Source organism: Platalea leucorodia (assembly GCF_965183815.1).
Source record: "Platalea leucorodia genome assembly, chromosome: 5".
NCBI classification, from domain to species: domain Eukaryota; kingdom Metazoa; phylum Chordata; class Aves; order Pelecaniformes; family Threskiornithidae; genus Platalea; species Platalea leucorodia.
Genome location: NC_138827.1, coordinates 28,583,486 through 28,607,932, shown reverse-complemented (window position 1 = coordinate 28,607,932; position 24,447 = coordinate 28,583,486). Strand labels below are relative to the sequence as shown.

Genomic DNA, 24,447 nt, shown 5'->3' with positions numbered 1-24,447 from the left:
TTTTCCAAAGCTGTGTTCCAGAGTGGTGTTTGAATGCTGTGAAATCAAGGCTGTGTTCTCCCATATCTTCATATGTAAATTACATTTAACGGCAGAAACGATTACAAGCAAATTCTGGTAAAACCAGTCTAAATGAAGAAGGGGATAGCTGGCTGGCTTTCTAGAAGTCAGTTTGTCTTAGTGAAAAGGATGGCCCTGATATAGGGGTAGTAGGAAACTTCTGTGACCCTCACCTATTATACTAGTTTTCCTCACTTACCGTTTAATTAGTGCTGTTCAGCATGTTTGCTGTACACTTTCATAAGATGTTTGGAGAACACTGAAGAATAGAGCCCAACACCTCTGAGGTTTCAAACATGCATAGTTGCTCCATAGTCTTCATAAGAGGTGAAGAAGCTGGAAACAGCGATGGAAAACGAAGCCGAGTAGAAGCTCATTAAGAGCCTCAAATACTGTGAGTTGAGGTAATATATATGATAGATCTGTAACTATATTCTGCTTCTGGAAGAATGTTTTTGTCCTTACAAATATGCAGTACATCACTTCTATCGTGCTTTCCAGAAATTGCTGTGCATGGAGTGCTTGTCCATGCCTCTACTCCCCAGTCCTGTGTGTTTCCTCTAGGCTTTGGGGAGTTCTGAGCTCTATGTATGCTAATTGTAGTTCCCCTCATCCAATTTCTTATCCCCAGAGTACCTGAAGGAAAAGTAAGAGACTATATGAAGTGAGTGATAGGATGCCTTTGTTCCTATCTTGTGTGTGGTTATTGGACGTGTGGTTCTGAGTGGTTTCTTCTTCTGATACCCTAGTAGTTATTGATGTTGAAATGGTTGTGACTTACTTTGATGTCTCCTTTTTTCCCCACTCATTCCCTTTTGTCCTTGAAATCAAATGCAAAACGAGAGTCCATACTTCCTGGGAACAGTAGACGTTTATCTGAAACTCTCCCAAAAATGCAATTTGGTGCATCATTCTGCTGTTTTGCTTTTTGAAAAAGTCGTTAGGAGTGGTGACCTTATCACTGGGCCAGGTTTGAGGATATGGTGTTGTGTTATGGAGCTGTCACAGCTTACTGTGTAACTTCAGCAGTTTGCCTAGATACTTTCCTCTGGTTTGATTTTTCCCTTCTGTAAAACTTGGAATAAAAATAACAGGTTTTGCCTTTCTATTTTTTGTCACTGTGTTGGTACAGCAGCAGTCCCTGCCCTTACTACCCATTTGTACTGCATCTAGCACAACTTGGAGCTGGTATCAGTTATATCCTTCAGGCGCTGCTGTGATAACAAGTAATATTGCCAATAAACTTTGCATTCATTTCACTGCAGATCGGGGACAGAATATTTTGTTTTAGCATATTCACGCAAAAGCCTATAATGGACTAGATCAGGATAAATTTAGCTATTAAAGAAAATAATTTTCTCCTTTATTTGAACTGAAGTTTGCCTCTTAAAATGAATGCATTTGTTGTCTTCTCCATTTGGATCATTTGTGTGCTCTGTACAATTATTGTGGCACCTATAAATGTGAACTTCCTGAAAATGTTTGAACGCCATTTCAACCTGAGCGCAGCGCATTCTCAAACAAAGATTTTTGTAAGAAGACTGCATCCCTGCCACGACAGCCGGAGACTGCTAGTCTTCTGAGCTGAGACTTTCAGCTATATCTATATTTCACGTATTAAATACGATTTTTACTCAAAGGAGGGTAAAGATGGAGCATGTAAAAGTGCATATGAGTGGGGAGCATGTCAAAATAGGGAGGGTTAGATAATGATTCGTTTCTGGGATATTGGATTTGCCTCCAGGCAGATTTACTCAAAAGCTTCATTTTCCTCCTTTATTTCATGTTCATGATGTATTTATTAGGTAAATAATAGCAAAGTCTAGTTGTGCAGTACATAAGCTTTAATAAAAATGTAATTGACAGTGAAATTTGACAGTTGTGTTACAGAGAAGAAAAATCTCTTCTGGAGCTGCACACAGAGCATTGTTTACCTCTCCTAAGGTCACTTTAGAAAGAAGCCCACATAATGGCACATGAGGTTCAGGTGCACTCTGGCTGGAGTTGTGGTTTTGAACCAGTGAATACTTAATCACTTTTTTAACACTCCTATGGGAAGAAGACATGACCTGTCCTGAAGATTTTATGATCCAGTGCCTCATTCTGCAAAAATGCAGAGATGTGTTTAATCCACCTGAAGTGAGTAGCAGTGGCTGCATCTGAAAGTGGGGTGGGGGCATGGAGCTGCTCGCCCAGGGCTGAGGGACCTGGTCTTGGGTGTATTTGTATGTTCCACTCCACACCTATGGACTGACCTTCTGGCTTTGGCATGGCTATTCACATACAGATCAGCAGATGGGAGGGCTGTGGATGGATCAGACAGGCAGGTCCTGTAAATTGGGCTTTTCTCACCTGCAGAAAAGTTCTTGTGGGACAGAGGCCTGTGCTGTGCCGACTTCCATGCGAAAGAGCAGATATGCTTGGGAGTTAAAGCCTGTTTCTTATTATAGAAGAAAAACCTTTGTGAATCTGTTTATTTTCTTTGAGAGGTTTTGTTTGTTTCTCCTTTTGTCATCTTGTTCAAGAGTTGGCTATGGGACCTCTGCCGTGGCACCATTTGTTTTCACTTAGAAAAGCAAACAAGTTGCAATGCTAATTAAAGAGCTTCTTTAGATAAAGTAAGAGCTTTGCATTATTTATCTAAATTCATTTTTATGGGAGAATGTTCTGAGTTTGTTCATTAATGAACACTTAGAAATAATATAAAATTAGACCTCATGAATTCTTCATGAGGTGTAATTTACCATGATCATTTTCCTTGGCATTTAGGTGCTGTGCACAGTTCATTATTCATAGATAACTTTTTTGACTTCAGAGTCCTCAAAATGGATATGTCTGCGTGAATTCTCCAGCTCTTACTTTTTTTTTTCCAGATTTTCATTTTAGGAAAAGATTTTGTGGTATGTTTAAAAACACTTTTCTTTAGTGCCTGTAAATAACACTTAAATCATAATTGTTACTGGTTTTTCTATACATATAAAATTAATTTGTATTTATTGAGGAATATGGGCAGTGGAGTATACATAGTTCAGGTAACATGAATGGGTGCTAATTATTTGCTGAATACAAGCTCCTTTTAGTGTATGTATGTGACAGGCTTTCGGTTCAACATGCAGACCTTCTTTTAGACTGAGCACAAATTTTGTAAATATAAAGCATGTGTATTTACATTTATTGAGCCATTGGCTATTGTTTATGCATGCAATAGGGAGATAAGACTGTCTTAGTCTGTGGGTACTTTTCTAAATGATTCATTAACTGTGCTTTGTAATGGTAGATGGATGTCACATACTTACTGTAATAACTGAAGATTAATGTCAGTTACTCTAGCTTGTTTAAGCATTGTAATAGTTGTGTTTATACATACAGGTATTCTTTGCATTATTGTTGGAGCTAATACTTCAGCAGGAATAAATTAATTTAATTAATTGTTAAAAAAATGACAGAAGTATTTCTGAAATATTATTTGTAATGTCGGAGTTGTTAAAATGGGTATCTGTTGCTGATATTTTGTAGGAGGGGTTATATCAAGCCTTTTGGTAAGCAGTGTTGAAAAACACTGGCAAGACTTATGCTGTCTTCCTGAGCAGCAAAGCATTTCTTTGTGAAATCTGTCAAACTAAAATACCTTGTATTTTACCATACTGAGAAAAGTAGTACACCAAGAAGTCATTTTTAAAAGCAGCAGTCCAATGAAATACATCCAGAATTTGAAATACGGGTTGCCTTTAACTTACAAAATTGCAGTCTTTAAATTCTGTCACATTTTTTCAATGTTATAAAGATAGAATATTCAAATTATTGGTGGTTAAATTATGTCTATGAACAGTAACTGCAATTTATTCTTCAAAGAATACTGTTATCCTGTATATAGAACATGGTGTTGGCAGTATTGTGAGTCTGGCAAGTTGTGGGAGAAAAAAAAAATGCTTCTTTATACCAGTAGCATGTGAATGTCATCGCATATGACGTTTGCACTGTAATATTATTTCAAGACCAGTAGTAGCTGCCTAAATTGGGTCAGAGAAGGTCTACAAAAGCATAGAGATATAGAGATGTTGCTACTTTTTAAATGGCATGTGGAGGTATAATACTAATTTTCAAGGAATGAGAATATATTAAAAAAAAAAAAAACACACAACATTGGGGTTAAGTCACTGTTGGATTTTCCACATTTATTTGCCCATATCCAAATAAGCCCTTGATGAGTTAGATAGATTTACAGCCTCCTTTAATATTTTTGTAGAATTGAATTACAGCCAGATACTTTCTTGTGTTAAAAAAGTTATTACCAGTAATTAAAACATAATGAAAGTTAACTGTGCCCAGGAAACTAGAGTATTTATTTCAAAAATGTTCATATTGTGAAACAGGCATTGAATTAAAAAAAACCCTAAATCTTAGTGTTGTGGATAAAAAAAAAAAAACAGTGGATGTCATGTTGAAATCTATTCTTTGAATAAATAACATTACTTGTATGTAATGTGCTGACTGACATGGGATTGAAAATTGCTTAATATTAAAAACAGACATCGACAATAAATGTCTTGGTGCATGCACATTGAACTCTAACAGTGGATTTGAGCTTCAGACGTGGGGGGAGGACAATGTTTGGAAAGGAGAGTTAGGACTTACTGTCTGGTTGCCATTAATTTAAGTGTGTGTGTGTGTACATCTAAAATAAGTATTATTCCTTTGTGCCCATAAGAACTTTGAATGCAAGCTCTGGTACATAACAGCTGCCATAGAGATCACTGTGTAAATGGAGACTTAAAATTACACAGTAAAAAAAATTACATCTGAAATACTTTATCAAAAACATTTTTAATAATCCTTCAGCATTTCTCACTATCCGTTATCTCACTTTTTTATAAAGTAAATTGATTTTCCGTAACCTACAACTTTGCTATAATTCGAAGGGCAAATAAGTGCCTTGATTTTTTCTTTCTACTATTGAAAAATCAGGAAAACCTAATTGGAGTTGAGTGAGAGTAACTAGGAAGAAAACCTGGCACCTGGTGTAACATTAGTTTATGCCAAGATATGTTGATGAAGTAGTATATGAGGAAATCTACTTGTTCAAGAACAGATTTTTACAGAGCAGCTTACTCTTAATGTTCTGAATGTGTTAAATATCTGAGTTGAATTCTGTTTATTTGCTTGGTGTGGAAGGTAAGCATGCTGAAAATGTAACTAAAAAGAGTTTGCAAAATGCATAAGTAGGACACCAGCCAGTTTTGAATTTTGTTTTCTTTCCCAGATTTTAATAGATACAGGGTTATTGTTTATCGTGGGGAACTATAGATAGCTTTTGTCTGTTGCTAATAATAGATGATGTACCTTCCTCGGTGCATTGTGCTGAACTCCTGCTTCTGCTGTAACTGAAACCAGTGGTCTGGTATTCCTGTCTGCTTTAGAAGGGCAGGATCAGTCCCTAAAATTGCAGTTTACCTTGTGGGTTTTTTATGTTGGAAAGGATGTGATCAGATGATTTAAATGCCCATGGAGAGCTGCTGTTAACTGTATCAGCTGCTTCACTCATTTTCCGACTATGTCTTATGTCAGAACGGGAATTTTTCCCCCCAGTTTTAATCAAGTTGATGCAGATACAGCATATATGAGCACACTGTGCTCAGCTGAAGTATGTTAGCCTTGGGGTGCAAAACCCTGACCCCGCAGCAGGCTGTTAGCAAAGCTTAGAGTTGGCATCTGCCTGCTGTGGGGTCATGGAGGTACCAAGATCAAAGGATGATCTTTCAGCTGCAATCCCGAGCTAAACAGATTTAGCAGCATCTGAAGTATTGAGTAGTGTGTGTAAGTAAATACATATATGAAATTAGATTGAAAAAAAAGTATAGCTGATACTGGGTAAAAGAGAAAGTCTTGAAGGAACAGCGTGTGGGGCTGGTACAGCCTGACAGAGGATGTCAGCAGTGCTTGGTGCCACATGGCTGGAAGAATTGGCAGGGGGATTCTGGTTTGGATGTGCAGCTTTCTTTCAAAAAGTTATTTTTGTGGAGTTTGTTTTCAAAATGATTCTTCTGTGTGGTTTTAAAGGCCTTTGTTAAGCATAATGTGACAAGGCTTCTTTTTACTTAAAAATTGTTAAACCAAGTAGCTATTCCTGGGCTTGATAATAAAAAATAATGGTAATACAAAACTTAATTCCATTGATAAAGAGGGTTGTTTCCTAAATGAGGCATTAAACTAACACTGAAGCATTTCAGTTAAAAAAAAAAAATTAAATAGAATTCACCAGAATGTAACCTATTTAGTCTGAGCCACCCTCCTGCAGTTAATTTTAGAATAGACACCCCTTTTTTTGGTGTGTCCCCCCCATCCTCCTGAATTACAGGCCTAATTTGTCCCAACATGTAACTCCCTGGATTTAAAAAAGAAAATAAATTAGTCTTGAGTAATTATAATAATTACAGGATCGGATGAACACAAGGTTCAGAGCGTGTGGTGTCTTAGCCCTCAGTTCTCCCTGCATTTGTCCCTGTCCCTGGGCAGTGGAGTATCTTGCCTGGGGCAGCAGTTTGCATCATTGACTCTCCAAGTCTTTGATGGAGGGAGGCTGAGCCCATCTGAAGGATGCTCTTTGATAAGAAATACCAGTGAAGCTGCACATTGCAAATGTCACAGTAGACAGCAAAAGCCACCATTTGCATTGCTTTAATTCCTCCAGATTTGAGACTAAGATGATGTCCTTCCCTTGTCAGTACTGGTGACAGTGAAGACGGGCTGGAAGCTGTAGTGGAAGCAAATACCTATATAGAAAAGCCTGGAAGTACCCAGGTTTTTCTGCTTCCTTTGTCTGCCTGTGCAGTTTTTGTATGAAAACTTGCATTCTTCAGTCCTCAGGCTGCAGATAAACATGCAGGCAGCTTTACTCACGTGACCGGTGGCACTGATGACAATGGGGCTACTGTCCTGCATGCACTTTGCTAGACTGGATTCTTATTTGCCATTTTTTGGAAAGATCTACTGGAGTTTCTTCTGTGAAAACCGGAGTTTCATATTTCAAGATAGAAGCACTTGTTAAAATTCCAGCCTGCACCTGTGCCTGATAAGCCTTTCTCTGATTAAACCTTTTTGATTCCAGTAAATATCTGAAGACCTTTGTATCTCTGAAGATTGCAAATCCAGGGCTTTATTATTTAAAGGGGTGTCAGTTCGTTAGTGAAGAAATATAACAGGAGAATATAGGTCATCACTGGAACCAGTAAATGGTATGTCTTGGGACACTTGAGTTTATTAATTGAAGGCAGTCCAGATGACAACACTTTGCAGATTGACTGTGCCTGGTTAATGTTGTTGTCATTGCACTCTGTGATACAGTTATTAAATAGGTAAAATATTTTACCTTTTCATATAGAGCCATACACTTACTTCATCTGATTTAATGGAACTATAATTTTAATTATGATTATTACCTTAAATTATAATTAAATTTATGTGGTTTAAATTTACATTTGTGAAAATGGCTGCGTGATGAAAGCAGAAATCAGCTTCACACTAACAAAAAGAAGGGTTTTTTAACTGCATCTTAGTATATGCTCACAGCCAAAGACTAGCATGACCTACTTTGCAACAATAACAGAGGAATCAAGCCGGGGTTTTTCTGTTGAAGTATCTAAATTGGCCATGAATGCTACCTACTCATTCCTTTGTAAGTATCTTTAAAAATAGCTATTGTATCTATGAAACTTAAGGTTTTTTTCCCCCCCCCCCCGTCTCTTATTTTGATGTAGATAATTAGCACCATGGAGCCTCAGGTGTCGAATGGCCCTACTTCCAATACAACCAATGGACCCTCCAGCAACAGTAGAAACTGCCCTTCCCCCATGCAGACAGGGGCTGCTACAGATGACAGCAAAACCAACCTCATAGTCAACTATTTACCCCAGAACATGACCCAGGAGGAGTTCAGGAGTCTCTTTGGGAGCATTGGTGAAATAGAATCCTGCAAGCTCGTGAGAGACAAAATTACAGGTAAGCACTTCATATTGTTGACTTTCCATGCATCAAGGTCAGTTTACATTTGGGGTCAGCAAAACCTTGGTGCCTGTATTGCAAGCGCTTAGCACAGGAAATATTGCAAATAACGGTGAACTTCTTCAGATGGTAAACCTTTAGTTTTCAATGATGCACGCTGGATCTAGAACAACTATAGGAGAAGCCCCTCGTCTTTCAGCCTCTCTACAGATGCGAGAGGAAGTACGAACACTGCCAGTCTGCATGCGTGTAACACTGTACAGCTTCTTGCAGCAGAACTCAATGATGGCATTACTTTCCTGATCGTTCTGGTTTTTACTTAACATTAACAAGTTGTGGGAGGGTAGTCTAAATAGCTTGAGCCAAGCTGACTGTTCCTGAGTCTATTTCTTTTGAACCTCACCATACCTTCATCAAATTTTTGCCTATTAACAATACTGTAAAGTCAAGATAGTTCTGCATGCCCATCACAGCTTATATACCATGGTGTTCTGGAACAGCAGTGGTCTGTAGTTGGGAGCCACTGCTCTGGGTTTCATTTGGATGTTTGTGGATATTAGTTAATAAGCTCTGTTCCCTGAAAACACTTTAATTTGCCATGATCCTTTTCTGCATGAAGCAACACCTGTTGGTAGGTGCCTTCAGAATAAGATATTGCCTCAAAGAGGAGAGAGATGTTTGCGCTATTGCTAAAGAAGGTGTGGACGGGTGCAGGTGCGTCTAGCCTACTCTGTATCCTTGCTGCTGCAGCCAGGAATTCACTGATGCAAAAGATGGTGGGATGAACGGTCAGCTTTTATAGCTTGCTTTATAGGCTAATTTTATAGGTTGTGTGTCTACTCACACCATAGGTGGGAAACAGCTGAAATTTCACTGCTGTTCACTGCATCACCAGTGCTCTTATCTTTAGCACAAAGCAGCAGTCTTGGTAAGGAAAGGGTTCCAGACGAGGAGCTGTCTCCTCTCTCAGATGCACTCCTTGCAACTTGGGTGTGTGATCTGTGGAAAGAGGCACCATGTAAAGATGAGGAATTAAAATACAAATCTTCATGCCTACTTCCATAACAGCCTGGCAGCCGTTGTATTGGCAGCGTTAGGATGATCTGCTTAGTGCTTTTAAACATGTAATGCTTCTTTTTTATTTACTTCCTGACATATAGCAATGTTCTGGTTGAACACAAGGCACATAACGAATGGCAGTAGCTGCAGGGCAGCTCAAGTCCTCATGCAAATAACTGAAGTCATCTTCTTTTATAAGCATAGCTGGCCCAGTATCCCAGTGTGACATACCACCCCTGATATCTGCCACCAGTTCAGCTCCAGACCGTTGGTTTTCTTTCAGTCCGAAAATAATCTGAGAAATTGAATTGGAGTTTACTTCCGTTATTTCAGACAGAAGTGAATACTTGACCCGCATCTGCAGGAGTCTAGTGTGACTAGCTTGAATTTTGATCATGGCAGGTCCTGTGTTTCATGAGCTTTTTTGTTTCCCATATCCCTCAAATTCATGGAGATTTCCTGCGGTACAGTTTCAAGACTTTAGAGATTCAGTGTTGTTTTCGTAAAGAATTGGCTGTCTTTGGACAGAGAGCCATTACTTCTTCGGCTAGGAACAGTATTCTTTTTGTTTCATTCCATCTCTAGGCTTTTGTCTCTGTATTTGAAGATGTGAGAAATTTGCTCTACGATCTTCTGACATTCTTGGGTAGTCTTTTGCCTATGCTTTTTCTTTCCATAAAAAGTGCCTAGATTTTTATGATTGGTAAAATATTTTAAAGGAACCATTCTTTAAAAAAAAAAAAAAAACACACTACGCAGATGCTTTGAGGACATCACCCCTAAGTGACTGAGGAGCCTACATGTTGTTTTAAAAAGTGATACAAGTACAAAAGAAACAAATTCACAAAAAAATTGTCCTCCAAAGTCCTCTGCCATTTTTGAAAACAGAATTTAATCTACCAAGTTCTTCAGGCCTGTTATCAAGGCATTGTGCAACATTACTAGATTTTTAGGATGTGTGTTCATTCCTCACATTGAATTCTGAGTTAGTAAATCGAATGCAGTCCTCTGCCAGAAGCAGTCCATGTTTTTAAAGGTTCTTAGAACATTGAGAGTAACAAAATGGAAATGCACTGAGGTCATACCCAGCTCATCTTTCCAGATCGTCATGTAAGTGTGTTCTTCGTTAGACTTCCTGGTTTTTTATGTTTTTGGGAGGGGTCGAAGTATGCCAGTAGGCTGTTACAGGAATGACTGGCTTTTCTTCTCTGCTTTTTTCTTATTAAAAATCAAGGTAGATTTTTTGACAGCAAAAGCTGTATTACGGAAGAAACAGTACTTAAGTTCTTCTTGCTGAACTGGTGAAGGTCTGAAACAATTTAGGTTTTGACTGCTTTGGGATTTTTTCATTGTTTCTGTTCAAAATTTGGTGTTTTTCATAAATCTCAGTTAAGTGTGTGCTGTTGTAGTATGCCTCTAAACAAATGTTGGAGCTCTTTCTGTTAAAAATAGGGGTTGTCTTCGTAAGATAGTAAGTTTGTCTCCTTCTTGGTAAGGTAAAATATCAGGTAAATCCAAGAAAGCCAGAATAAAAAGTTAGCTGCAGAGAGAGGTTGCTTCAAGAAAAACAGAAAAGGTCATAAACCAAATCATCATCATTAAATAGTTACCCTGGCAAAACCGTATTAGAAAATCTCAAATGTATTTCTGAGGCTAAATAGAATTGAATTGGTTCATGTAAAAGATTCAATTTCCCCTGTCCTGTTAAGGAACTGCACAGATTTTGTGAAATACTGTTTAGGCTCCCAAAATAATTTTTTCAAGGAGTTCAAAGCTAAACAAAGTCTGTTAAACATACAAGATCCCTTTGAGAGAATTTATGGTCTGAACTCTTTTATTAATTTTAAAATGGATTAAGCAATATGTCAGGAATAATCATCTGCTTCAAGTCTTTTTGCAGTCTTAGAACAGTAGTAGGGATTTTTAAGAAAATTGATTCGTGATGTTACCCCTCGGTTTGGAAAGACACATGTTTAAACAAGCATATTCCTTTACTAAAAAAAATATGCTAATTTGGTAGTACACTGTACTGAGTTGAATAGGAATGACAGCTTCTAAGACAGCCTTTAATTTGGTATTCAAAACCAAAATTGTAAACTTCGGTTTTGTTTGGTAGTTTCTCAGAACAGGCAGGATATACAGTAGCATTTTTAAAAGATGCTAATGACTTGAAAGAGGAGATGGAAGTCAGGCATACATTTTAATTATGGGGGAGGGGTTGCAATAGAAAATTTTTTTTTCTGCTGCAGAGATTTTTAAGGGAATGAGACAAGGAAAAACAGACTGAAGATAGTTGCCTTCATTTGGCAGGGGTGTTTAATAAAAGCAGAACTTGTGGTTGTAAAGTGTGCTTATTAAATTCTTCATTTACACTACCTAATTAATTCTAGCATTTTAAATTAACAGTGAAACTGGTCCCTGCTGTACCATTTCATAGCTACAGCATATTTCGTCCAACAACCCAGTTGTTCAGGTTTAATCAGCTGCTCTCAAAAAAATGACAAGGAACTTGAGTTTAAAAAAACTAAATGGCATAAACATTTTAGAGCAGCATTAGAAGAAGGGAGGTGACTTCATGGAGGAAGACTGCAGCTTCAGGTGGATGTGAGGTTCGGTGCTTAGAAGCAATGCTAAGCTATATAGTGTTGCAGATGCTCTTTATTTCTTATTTTGTCCAGAGAAAGGCAGTGATAAATATATTCCTCACTCGGGGAAGGAGAGGGCTTGAATTCATCAGAAAATTTTGAGAGAAGAAATGCTGAACTTGTTTTGTTCCATGTTTGAAAACAAAAGATCCAGTCAGCATAGTGTCCGTCAGACACTGTAACTGCTGCTGGCCAAGTGAGTTGTCCTTGTTGACATAGTCTGTATGTGGGAGAAGGGGATGTTTGTTACTAATTTTTTAATTGATTTGGTGGCCTTACCTGAGCTCTTAAGGATTATATTTTTGTTTCTCCGTAATACATAGGAATTTAGATCTCTGAGTCTTCAAATGATTGGTATCTAAAAATCTTTGGATCTCAAATAATCTTTCATATCTTAAAATGATCCAGGCACACTATAAAGCAGAATATTTACTGATACAGGATTTCTGTGCATCACTTAACTTATGACAGAGTGTGCATATTCCTGCTGTGTGGTACAATTTGATGTTCTTTGCATGCATAATCAGGAACGTCATTGCTCCTCTGCCCAAAACACAACGCTGTTTTTAAATTGTTCCTTTTGAATTTGCAATTCCTTTAAGATTAGGCACAAAGATTTACACATTTCGTTTTAACTTAAGGTACTTGTAATAGGACTGATGCAGACTTCGATTAAAACTGCAGTTCAGAAGTAACTGTGGCATTGTAAGTGTAATGTAAATATTGATGATCCCAGTGAAAACCCAGGACAGGCAAGCTATTGACTCAAAGCAGTAGCATCTGTGTGTTGTCACATGTTAGGAGAGAAAGAAATAGTAACTGTTTTACCTGTAGTCCTCTCTAGAAGTTATGGATTGTCCATTCCTCACTCTTTGGATATTCAACCATGTGATCCAAGAACCAGAACCGAACAAAATGGCAGTCAGAAATAACGCAGCATTATGAGAGAGTACAGGAGAATATCTGCCATGTGAAGAGAGTTCAATGCTCATTTCTCAATAGAAACCAGTAAATTCCTAACCTGGTGAGGATGCTCTCTGCCTGTGCAAGCCACCATGAACTCCTTCTGGTCCAGAAGTACGTCCATGCTACATTAAGTTGGTATCGTCTGCTCTCTATAAAAATTATTTTTTCCTGTCTCCCTGTATAACGAGCAGCTTACCAACACGTACAGAAAAGGTGCTACTGTAAAAAGCAAAGACCCAGATTTTATTTAACCAAGTGTGTTCGGTGAATGATGGCACTGAACTGGTGTTTGTCTGGAATGTGCTGTTTGGAGATTGCATGCTTGGAGTTTCCTGAAATTTGGGACCTAATTAAGCAGCCTTAATTTTAGCATCTGGAATTGGTAATGGTTTTGAAGGCAGTGGCTGGAGAAGGTCTGTATCCTCAGGAGCAGAAACCATTAATTGCACACTGTGGCAGTGACCCTAGGAGGCAGGAGGGAAGGAAGCCAGGTATGATCACGTTTCCCAACAGTACAGCTCTCCAGGAGGGAAGCTCTTGAATCTGATGGCAAGTGTTCAGTAGCAGGAAAACACTACTTATGCTTTCCTTAGTAAACAGATGTCTTCTAGTATTGGTCCAGTGTTTGCAGCAGGCAACAGCTAAGCTTTAGGTGTTTTGATATCTGATAGAGTAGGTGAGCAAGAGGTCACAGTGTCCATCTTGGGATTGAAGGGGGGGACCCTGAAAACTCATCATAATGGAAAGACACAAAGCAAAAACAGGATTAATGGTTAAATTTAATTATATGAAAGAGGCCTTTTGGTAATACAGTTCATGACAATAGGTGACTGTTCTACAGTTAAGTCTGCATTTGAAAGACTCAGGCTGGAAATTGCAGAGATATTAGTAAAATTGTGCTGCTTTGTCATGAGGGAAAATACTTATTTTTATTCAAGGGAAGTAGTTCAGCTATTTATGTTTAGAAGCTGCAGATAGAACATGTATTCACTGAAGATTTCACATACAAAGACTACCAGTGTTTTGTATATGTTTTCTCTAAGAATTTTGTAAAAGGGCATACCGAAAGTGTTTCCTATTGGAAGAAAAATATGACCCATATGCAGATAAATATAGCTTACTGTGAAACTCAGCATTCAGTTACCTGATCCTAAATGACTGAAAGTCTAATCTGAGAATAAACTAATTTTACATTTGATGTCCAATTCACTGATTGTGCTTTGAAAGTGCCTTCCATTTTGAGATATTACTGGTTCCAGCGGTTTTCCTCAGTTAAAATACATTAAACAGATAGGATTATAGAATCTAGGGATTATGTTAGATAAGACTTATAAACTGTTTAGAAAGTATGTAAACACTCATGCCTCATGGCATAAGCCCACCTAATAACAGGGTTTAGGAGAAAAATACCTTGTAGAGGTAGTTTATTCCCTTGTTGACTTGGAAGGGGTTTTGAGTAATTCTCCATAAAGCAGTGGTAACTAGTCACTGATCTCTAACTTTTTGGGTACAGATCTTGTTAGACTAGGCTGACTGCTAGCAGCAGTTGCTTTGCTCTCCTAGTAGATGAGAATTAACACAGTCCTTCAGAACAGGGGGAAAAAACCAAACTAACTTTTGCTGAAGTTAGGAAAATATTTATGCAGCGGAGTACTCTGCTAGAGTTGTTTTGTCTGAAAAATAATACCAATTAAGTGAATTACCTGAGGTTTTTTCAGGAAGTGACTTGTAGATTGGCCTCACCATATTTTAGTAGGTACAGGAGATTTGCATGGCAGTTATTTCTTTGTGCTGAGTTCATATTCAAAATGCAATGGGGGAAAAGTGGTCAGGTAGAATAGTATAACTGCAGGTGAAAGTCAAGTGCCCAGAAAAGCAGAAGTCTGATGTATTTTAGAGCTGAAAAAATGGAAATTCTTTCTGTGAATCAGAATACAAAGCATGCTTTACTTTTTGGTTATAATCTTTGGTACCTTCAGTTGCATGCAGAGAATAAAATATTAAGACGCGTTTCAGAGCTTTTAAACCTAAAATCTAGAAATATTTTTTAAAAGACTAAATATATGGTTCTGAATGTCATTAAAGACCTTTGATAAGTTGATCTTAATTTGGTGGCCTAGTTATGTTATTTTTATAGCTGCTTATTTCCTGAAGTGTGTTCTGTTCTTGAGCAGAGATAAACCTAATTTCAGTGTTGCATATCCTATTCTAAGGGCTGCAGATTCAAGACAATCCCCAAATATTGATTATCTAAATGAACATTTGCATTAAGTATCTGAAATAAATTCATTAGCACTGTGGGGAAGGGAACACAGGAATAGTAGCAAGTGTCTTAGTGCTGGATTTCTAAAATGTGTTTGGTATGGTTTGATGTCTATTCTAAATGCTGAGGAAAACGGTCAAATTTGCATCCGTCATTTTCTTTATCGCCTTTCTGCAGTCGTCTGGTGCATACTCTGCACCGGCGAACAAAAGAATTTTGATTTCTTGGTTATTGGAAAAAAGCAATTGAAATGAGTGTTGGGGCAAACAGGCAGAAAGCAAGTAGGCATGACCCTTGTGCTGTGAAAGGGCTTTCTAATTAACTTCAGCAGTTTCACTCCTGAGCTTGTTCTGAAGTGTATTAAATGCCTTCAATGCATACTTAGTTTATTCTTCACAGTTTTAACTGCTTGGTTTGAGTAAATAACATCACCTTCCCATCAAGTCTAGTGAGGAAGGATTAGCAGTACAGTTTTCCTCAACAGTACAAGCATGCCTACACCTCTGAAATCATGACTTCCAGGTTTAAGGTTATTTATGAGGCTTTTCAGTGTGTCTGCTGACCTTCTAGACTGAGACTTTCTTTCCATTCTTCTTATCTGTGTTGAAGATAACTGTCTACCAGGAAACAGCCAGGTGAAATGGCTCTGGTGGAACCCTGTATGTGACAGTCCACCCTTACCTATGGTGTTGTCTGTCCTTTTTTTCCTTATTCTGCCCTTCCCTCTAGAAGCACAGGCCCCATGCTTCAGCACCCGTACACAGCAGCTTCTGTCCCTAATCCTTTTTCTTTTCTTTCCTTTTAGCCCAATGAGGACAAGGAGAAAGGGGAGGAAAGGAACGAGAGGGAGTTGCAGGAAAGCTTTGGGAGATTGGCAGCAGTGTCCACTAATGATGCACTGTCTTGCAGCTGAGGCAGGGTCTTTTGGGGCAGCAGTAGACAGCGCACCAAGAGATACCTGTCAAGGCTCTGAGGTTGACTTTCACAGCATTCATGTGTTCCCTGCTACTCAAGACCTTCTGCCCTTCAGCCATGCCAGTGAGCAGTGTGGCCGTGCTGTGGCTGTCACCCCTGTCTGTCTCCCCAGTCCTCTTGCTAGACAACTTGTCTGAGAACAAAAGTGACCTGTGCAAAACCAGTCTGAAAGGTTCTGAAATGGGCCTAACTCCTGCTCTCCCTTTTCACAAGGGTTTGCTTTTTACCGGCACTGCATTGGGAGTTTCTTCTTGACTTCAAGATGGTGTTTAATAAATTTGTGACCAGGATTATTTGACCTGCCTGCGGCAGCTGTTTCCCAGACTCTGAGCCAGGAAGTTCTTGCCCCTTCTCTGTTGCAGAGCTGATCCATCATCACTTGACTTCCTAGCATGCAGGTGCTTTTCTCTACAGCCAGAAGACCTCTTCACCTTGACTTCTGGGAATGGTCAACCTGAGACCTTCAGATTAATATTGGGATCTGCTGCCCGTGGGAGTGTATGCCCTCAGCACTCTTGTCTTTCTCCTCTCTGTTTTTTGCTAGCTCAGTTTATGTGCAGTCCGTACACTGATGAAACAAAGTACCTCTTCAGACTCCATCTACTCGGACTCTATTCTTCAGATCATCTTTGCTTTTGGGGTTATTCTAACTGTGACTTGAGCAAAGACCCATTTACATGATCAAGCCAACCTGTTTTCTATCTATTGGTCAAGTGAGAAGCAATCTGTAGAAGGCAAAATTCCTTTTTGGGTATCTAATGCATGGAGGTCTTGCCTGGCCTTAAATCCTTTCCTTCTCCTTTGCTTTCAGAAAACTTCAGAGGTTCAATCCCAATGCTTTGAAACTTAGGGTATCGTCTTAATTTGACCTATGGTTAAGAGGGGTTAATTTCTAGTTATGTTATCATAGAATTATTTAGGTTGGAAAAGACCTTTAAGATCATGAAGTCTGACTGTAAACCTAAACCATATGCACAAGAATATATGGAGAGGGGGATTTACCACTGTTTTCTACACCTGCACATGCTTTATGCTGCTCACCATTTATTTTCTCCTGCTTAAAGGATAGGTTTCTCTTGCTGCCTGAATTGGGAGTCCACTAGCCTTTGTATGCAGCTCATTGGCAATTACGTGGTTATAGTCAGCACCGATAACCTTCTCAGTAATCCATCGGCTAATGGAAGTTGTTCTGATGCTCAGCCTTCGCCAACAGACAAGCATACATCTTTGGATTTCAGCTGCATCCTACTTTATTTCCTGTGCTTCATTCCTGGAGTTGTCATTGATAGGGTATTGCAGCCTCTGACTTTTTTACACTATTTGTGGTACAGCCTGAGTCCTGTTCTGGCCCTTCTGCATCTCTGCCTGCCTGTTTAGACAGGTTTTGCCCAAGTGCTGTGTTTCACATTTCTGTGATGCCACAGTCTTGTGGTCCCTCTCATCCCATCATAAGACTTCGATTCCAAAAAGTGTAGGGAAAGAGGGAAAGCGAGCATCATGTCACTGAAGTCCAAGTCCATTTCTTTGACTTTGCTCACTGGCCCTGCTTTGGCTGACTCACTGCTGGGGTTTGGACATAGCTGCTGTTCTCCATTATCCTTGAGCAGGATCCATCACTGACTTTGCAGATGTTCCTACTTGTCCCCACTAGGAATTTCAGCACAAGTTACTGACTTGCAGGTGCTGCTGGAGACAGGATATTGGACTAGGCAGACCTCTGCTCTGACCCAGTACTGCTGTTCTTATGACTCTCACAGCATCTGTTTAATCAGTGGAATATATTGGCTTGAGGGGGAGAAAAAAAAAACTGAATGGAAACATCCCAGACTGTTTTCTCAGTTAGATGGTTTTTAAGGGGTGTTGCAAAAGCAGATGGACAAAAAAGCTGTGTCATACTCACCTGCAAGCAAACAAATGGCAGCATTGCCAGTATGATTAATTGTTGCTGTACTAGAGGGGCTGCTGTTTCTGCAGTACAAGGTCTAATGTGCCTGCTGCCCTATATGGATAACTGCCTGTGCTTACACACATTTTAAAGCACCTTAAATTAGATGTCAACAGGCTTGCTCTTGCTACAGTATTCTAGGATCCACAAAATGAGGCTGCCTTCCTCTTCCTTAGGATGCTGTTGGGTAGATGTAGGGGGTGTTTTGACTTTCCCAGTTCTGAGGATGGTAGGTAGGGCATGATAAGATAGGACATGTAGGAAGGAAGAAGTATTCTCCAGCAGTTCCTTTTTTAGACTCCTCTGTTCTCCTACGTGCTTTATCTGTGTCACTTCTATTTACCAATGCATCTCTTTCTCCCATTTCTCTACTTTTTCTTTAAATATTTTCCTGCTCTGGAAGCCACTTAAACCAAAAACCCAATCCCAAACATGAGCAGCTTGGGAGCTTGACTGATAATATTTTTGCCCTTATGTTTTTTACTATGTTGGAATAGCTGCTATGTTACCTTGCTTTTCTTGATTGGTAGGATTGTGGTGTGTAACTTGCTCCAGGTTAGGTATGTTTAGGTACTTAGCCAAACTAGAAACAAAAGAAGGAAAAATACATGTATTTGCCCTCTCCTCGGTTTGCCACCTATATGCTCAATATTGTGAAAAGCCTTTTAACAAGAGTAGTGTATCATAAAACCTGCACTGTTTTCTGTGGTGGTCAGCCAGCAAGGACTGCTTGTAGTCATGACATCCACACATGGTACATCCAGTGCCGTACATGTGGATATCATCATAGGAGAAGGTGTTGGCTGATACAGATGAAATATGCCACCTTTAAAAGGAAAAGGTTTGCTTTTCAGTCTGGAGAAAATTCATCAGAGCATATTCATGCTAATAATTTTTTCAACAAAATTATCAGGAAATTTAAGTGATAGAACTAGGTAGTACGTGCACACAACAAAGTCATAATATTTTCTCCTTAAGCAGTTTTCCTTTCCATTACTTCTATTACCTGCAAGTACCTAAACGGACTATTATAAATGTTTGAAGTATGTCTTAAAAATTCCTGCTCTTGTTTTAAAGTTCTTGAAAGTTGTGTCTTAAAGCTGAAGCAGATTTGTCAAGTAGGCTTGCTGCAGTCTAAGTACTGATGGATAGCAAAATTTTTATAGGTAGCACATTTCGGAATACGATGAAGTGGCTTTACTTTTCTCAGCATCTTTCCAGATGCTGTGTAAAGTAATCTGTGTAAATCTAACTATTACAGATTAACCTTCTTAGCTGTCAGGTTGCAGCTTTTATTTATGTTTTTGCTGATCAGATTAAAAATGCTGCAGACACAGGTTGTGTTGTTAATATTAAATTTTGTATTCCGGTCTGTAATAAATGACTTTCCTCTGTGCATTGGAAAAAATGGTTAGTAGAGCTCAGAGTTTAATTAGTAGGCTGTTTATGAGACAGAATAGGTATTCTGAGTCATTGTTCAGCATTACTGTGAAATTTCTTAGTGTTGTGGTGGCTTTTGTTTTTTGTTGTTTGACAGAGGCTGAGGTACAAAACCCTGAATGTTGCTGAATTAAATCATTTAATGACAAAATTACCAGAGCTTTTTGAATTTGCAGTCAACCAGGTTTCCAATATTGCTGCTGCAGTATATTGTTATGTCCTACTTAATAGTCTCGTTTTGCAAAACAAACTCTTGTTTTTCTCCAGTTTTATGTGCCTCTGCCACTTCCTTTAGACTGAAAGTGTTACTGCCACTGTTTCCACATAAAATGCTTCCAGGTTTGAGGATGCACCGGATTTTCATATGTTAGCTGTGCCTTTCCTTTCCTGATTGCTCTGCTTGCATAGTTCTTCTCAGTGAGAGAGCCTGTTCTTGGCCTTTTAACAAAAATATCTCTCCTATAAACCAAGTTGTGTGTTACTTTGTTCAGCCACAACTGGCCTTTCACGCTGCCCATGCAGTTCTCTGACCCATCACAACAGTGGGAACCTTGGTCAGTGCAGAGGCTATATTGTGGTTCTGTCCTGCCTTTCTTCTCCCCATCACTCCACCATTCACTACCATTGTCTTTTAGAATAGTGGGTTTTCTCAAACTTTGACTCTCGGTGCATGGCATCGCTTTTTTTGTGCAAAAGTTTGGTACATTTGCACCAAAATTGTGCACACGGGATCACTGTGATCTAAACTTACTGTCCCTTTGGTTGAAGCCTGACCGGTGAAAAATCACTCCATTTCTTTCGGTTTGCTTTCCGTTTCTGTTTCTTTGCTCAGTATTAGGTTTTTTTTCTAGTGTCCTTCCACTTTCATCTAAATTTCAGAAATACCAGTGTTTGGGATGGGATGCAGGAAGGGAAGATAAGTCTGCTGTAATGAAGCCTCTTTCATGACTTACTGGTTCTCACTGTTGGAGTGCTTTTTCTCTTTGGTTTCAGAACGTATAACTTTTTTATTCTCTCTTAATTTTATCTTCTTTTATGAGTAACAGTGTTAAGTAGCACACTCTTAATATTTCATCTCCAGTGATAGTCTTTACACATTTGAAGTCTCTATAGGCTTTTGCATCTCCTTTTAGTCACAATTTAACCAAGGGATAGCATATTTTAAGATTTTAACACTGGACACTACTAATCTTGCAACTTAAGTCACTCTCAAGCCTTAAGTCATTCTTCATTTAAAAACCTGGTGGGTGCTGTAATTTGCCTTCAGTTTGTTTCTTTCCTCATCTCCAGAACATACATTTCTTGTTATAATTGACTGCAGTCTTTAACATTCTTTATGTACTGCTAATCTAGTGATGCTGTATCCCCTCTCCATGATGTGACATCGCCTATTTGGGACGTGAAAGGCTTCCTACCAGATACTGCATGCTTTATGTAGTGCAGTGACTTCTTTAATTCCTGTTGCAGATTTCTTTCCCCACTGCTGCTTATGTTTTTTTTATGTCCTGGTATGTTTTTAATTTTTTCCTGGGTCTATTTGTTTTCACTTTTTCTTACTGAATATTGTTTTAACTTAGCCTGTTTGTTTCTAATGTCTGCATTCTTGTGTTTAATCTGTCTCTTCTTCAGCATTGAATTTACTGTTTGGGATAGACAAGTCATGGCTGTTTCTTGTCCATTCATGCCTGTCCCCAGAACACTGGATTTTTATAGTACAGTCCCTGTTCTGTTCTGGGACAAAGCAGGGAGGAGTGCAGCCTTGCTCTTCTCAGAACAGCTGCTAATTCAGAGGCTGTGTGCTTCTTGAAGGAAGGGGGAGGAGAAGATGAAAAGAAGGGAAGCAAGAGATGTCAACTGGGGTGGGGGGGTGTCCAAATATTTGTTCAGCAGTGGAACTCAGTTGTCTTAAATATGTCAGTAGCAGTAGCTTCTGAAAACATACTTAATCGGTTGCTTGCAGTAGTATGAACACACCCATGCTCAAAATATGGTTTTATGTTTAAAGAAACTTGATAGAAGCAGGAAAAGAAAAAAGAAAAAGGAGGATAATATGTTCTGCAGCATGAAATGTGCGTGTTGTTTACAAGATATCTCCAGCCCAGAACAACTCACAATGGTCCAATAATAAGGTTACTGTCTTAGGGTGAGAGAGAGATGCAGTTTTAGATGCTGGTTCTAGTGACTGTGTTACTCTGTCCAAGTTCACCCTGGAAATCTTGATGCCTTTCAGTTTCTCTCCTCCAAAATAGGAATAAAAGTGCTTTCCTCAGTGGTGTTTGTGAGGAAAGGTGCGTTACAGAGATAAAATGCTTCTATGCTATGGTAATGGGAACCGCAGAAGACTCCAGCCAAGTCAGCAGCATCTGTCTCAAACTGCCACTTAAGCTTTGCATGCAGATTAGTCCATGTCCTCAAGTACAGTAATTACACAGCTGACTTTGTTAAAACTCTGTGTAGTGTGCAGGTAAGAGCAAAGTCTTGTTTCAGGTGAGATGCATCTGAAATTCTAGAAGCCTTTGAGAGACTGTAAGGCACTATTCACAAGAGTAGGTAATGTTTTGTATTCCTGGTATGGTCTGGTTTAAAATGGAGTAATTGCATGTTTTTGAAAGTCCTCTTGAAATTTCTGAGGGGAGGGTTTTCGGAAGGATCTAGTGGTACTGGGCAGCAGCAGGCTCTGTCGAAGCATGCTCCATCTTGTTCTGTTTTCTGGATGGATGGGTGGGGCTACTCCAGAATGAGAAGCATTACTGTGTCTAATTTTGAGGAACAGCAGCTACTGTCAATTGGTATTTAATTTACATGAGAACAGCTACTGCTTCAGCATCTCTGAAAATCAAGACACTAAATTACACCATCTTGCATTAAGGGATTTGTCAAAGCTACAGAGGAGGACAAAACTTGTGTAATCTCCTCTGGCGCTGCCTGGTGAAGTCAAGCTTTCTAACTTGGCAAGGTGCTGGTTGAATGACCTTGCTTTCTGTTGTTGGGGAGCTTGCAGTTGGTTTTTGCAGGTCTTCCTTTGTTTTTGAGGTCACCGTGTTCAGGTCCTCGTGGTTCTCTTCCAAACAGAGATGTGGAGGTTCAGGGGCTGCAGTTACCTCACTAGCACTAATCATTTGATTGCTTTAGCTACATTTATAGGATTTGTTTCACATTTTGGGCAACACTCTTTTTTTTTTTTTTTTAATTCCCCTTTTATTTTTCTAGGCTTGTTGTCATGGTTTCTGGCACTTCCCATTCAGATATTAAAATTGAGTGAGTGGTGTCTGTATGTCTGGTTCATTTTCCCTCTTATCCTCTCCCCAAGGGAGAGTTTTACGTGGGATGTAGCATGCCGTTTGCAAGGGCTTCCTTGGGGGGGATTTTTTTAATCACATAGCAGAGTCTCTGTTGGAGAAGGCCTGGTGTGAAGAAGCCCCTTCAACTTGGACAGGAGTATATGCGTAGAGCATATATAGGAGCTCCTGCCTGCGTAGAGCTCCCATAGGACCTGATCATGCAACTTGTGACTCCCCCTAAAAAGGCCTGTCTCCTGCATGCATGAGTGTTTATCTGAGTCTCTCTGGCACTGCCAGGATTAAGGCAGTGATAGGAACTTTCTCCCTGCAGATTTCCTATGGGGAGGGCACGGCCTTTGCTATTTGGGGGTCATGCCTTAGGGGAAGTGGTTGCTGAGGGATCTTGTCCTATCCGAGCAGGTTTGTGTCAGCGTGTACACCTTTATAGGTGCTCTAGCTAGAGCTAGGCCTTAGCCTGTGGAGCACAGATGAGTTTTCCCTGAGGTTTGGGTTTAGATTTCCTTATTTATTCATTCTGAAACTAAAAACATGGGTTTTAGGAGGGGATCTGCTATATGGGTATCCCAGTGCAAGTCTGGAATCTGGCTTTCCTCTCTAGTAGGATCTTAAGAAGGATCTTCTACTGACACTTAAATTTTGCTGATGGCTGTTTTTAACCAACGGTAAGTTGTGCTCCTTAATTGTAGGTGCACTGTAGCATCAAAGCATATCTGGGGCTTTAGATTGGATTGCATTTAAATACAGATGACTTTTCCTAAGCTAGAAGGGGAATTTTCTCAAAAGAACTAACAAGGTAACCCAAAATACAGTAATTTGATGGAAGGTTCCCAAACAAAATTTGTACCCCGTCACCTTCCTGCAAAAGGCAAAACCCAAGCTATTTACTACTCATCCTTCTCTTGTTTTTTGCTTAGAGAAAGACTATACGTTTTTCCTTAAATTTTTGCGAAAGCAATAGTTAATATTGTAATAGGTGAACGATGCTTTCTTGCTATTCATTGGCAATGTGTATTAAATACTAGTCGGTACAAATATAAGGAGTCTTTATTCTAAATAAGCTGGAGACTAAATGGATGCTGTGATAAAGAACTGCACTAAGCACAGAACGAGTTACCTTTGTAGTTGGGTTACAGTGAATTGTGACAGTGACAGCCTTCGCTTAATTGTTTGCTCCTAGGAGCACTGTATACAGAAGCTGCTTCCCTCCTGGTTTGCTTCTCCTGTGACTACAGTGTGCATCGCTGGGGTGACAGCAGGTGCTGCTTCTTGATAAAGGGATGGAGGATGAATGAGACTGACATTACTGGTATAAAAAAGCATTTGACAGGAGCAGGGTTTGAACTGGTCTCATGATCAGATCTCGTTTTCCCTTGATCTGAATCTTCTCTGCATAGCTTACATCCTTTTTTAAGTAAACAGCTTTATTTGTTGGTAACTGTCGTAGAAACCAAAAAAAAAAAGGCAGGCAATTCACTTGACCCTCTTTGTATTTTGAATGTATTTTCTCAAGGGTATTTATGTAACCTTCTCTGAAAGCCCCTACTACATACAGTTCTTCATATGAGTTGCAGTCATTCTTTGTCCTTCCAGGAATGTGTTTAAAACACTTCTGAAATGGTTTGGGGGTCCACAGGGTTGTTCTCTGAAATGGGACTACTAGCTGCAGCAGGGCTTACCTTGAATGTCAGTAAGTCTCTTCTGTTACTGTTATTTAGAAGATGGAAAGCGTGATGAGTCTCTCCTGCTCATCTCTCTTGCTGCTTTCCTTGCCAGGCATCCGTAGGTGGTATTTAT

General features: G+C 39.3%; 1 protein-coding gene across 3 annotated transcripts in view; it reads left to right on the top strand.

The window, feature by feature from the left end:
- The window catches only part of ELAVL4 (ELAV like RNA binding protein 4), a gene marked incomplete at both ends in the record, with an annotated part of 62,615 nt that overhangs the window by 14,120 nt on the left and 24,048 nt on the right, over window positions 1-24,447 (top strand). For 2 of the 3 annotated variants that reach the window (XM_082313180.1, XM_082313179.1), the window contains one exon: window positions 7,815-8,055. In XM_082313180.1, the coding sequence (XP_082169306.1) occupies window positions 7,815-8,055 (241 nt within the window). Of the gene's footprint in view, window positions 1-7,814; window positions 8,056-24,447 lie in introns of those variants that run through there. The other variant, XM_082313181.1, reaches the window with a different exon arrangement.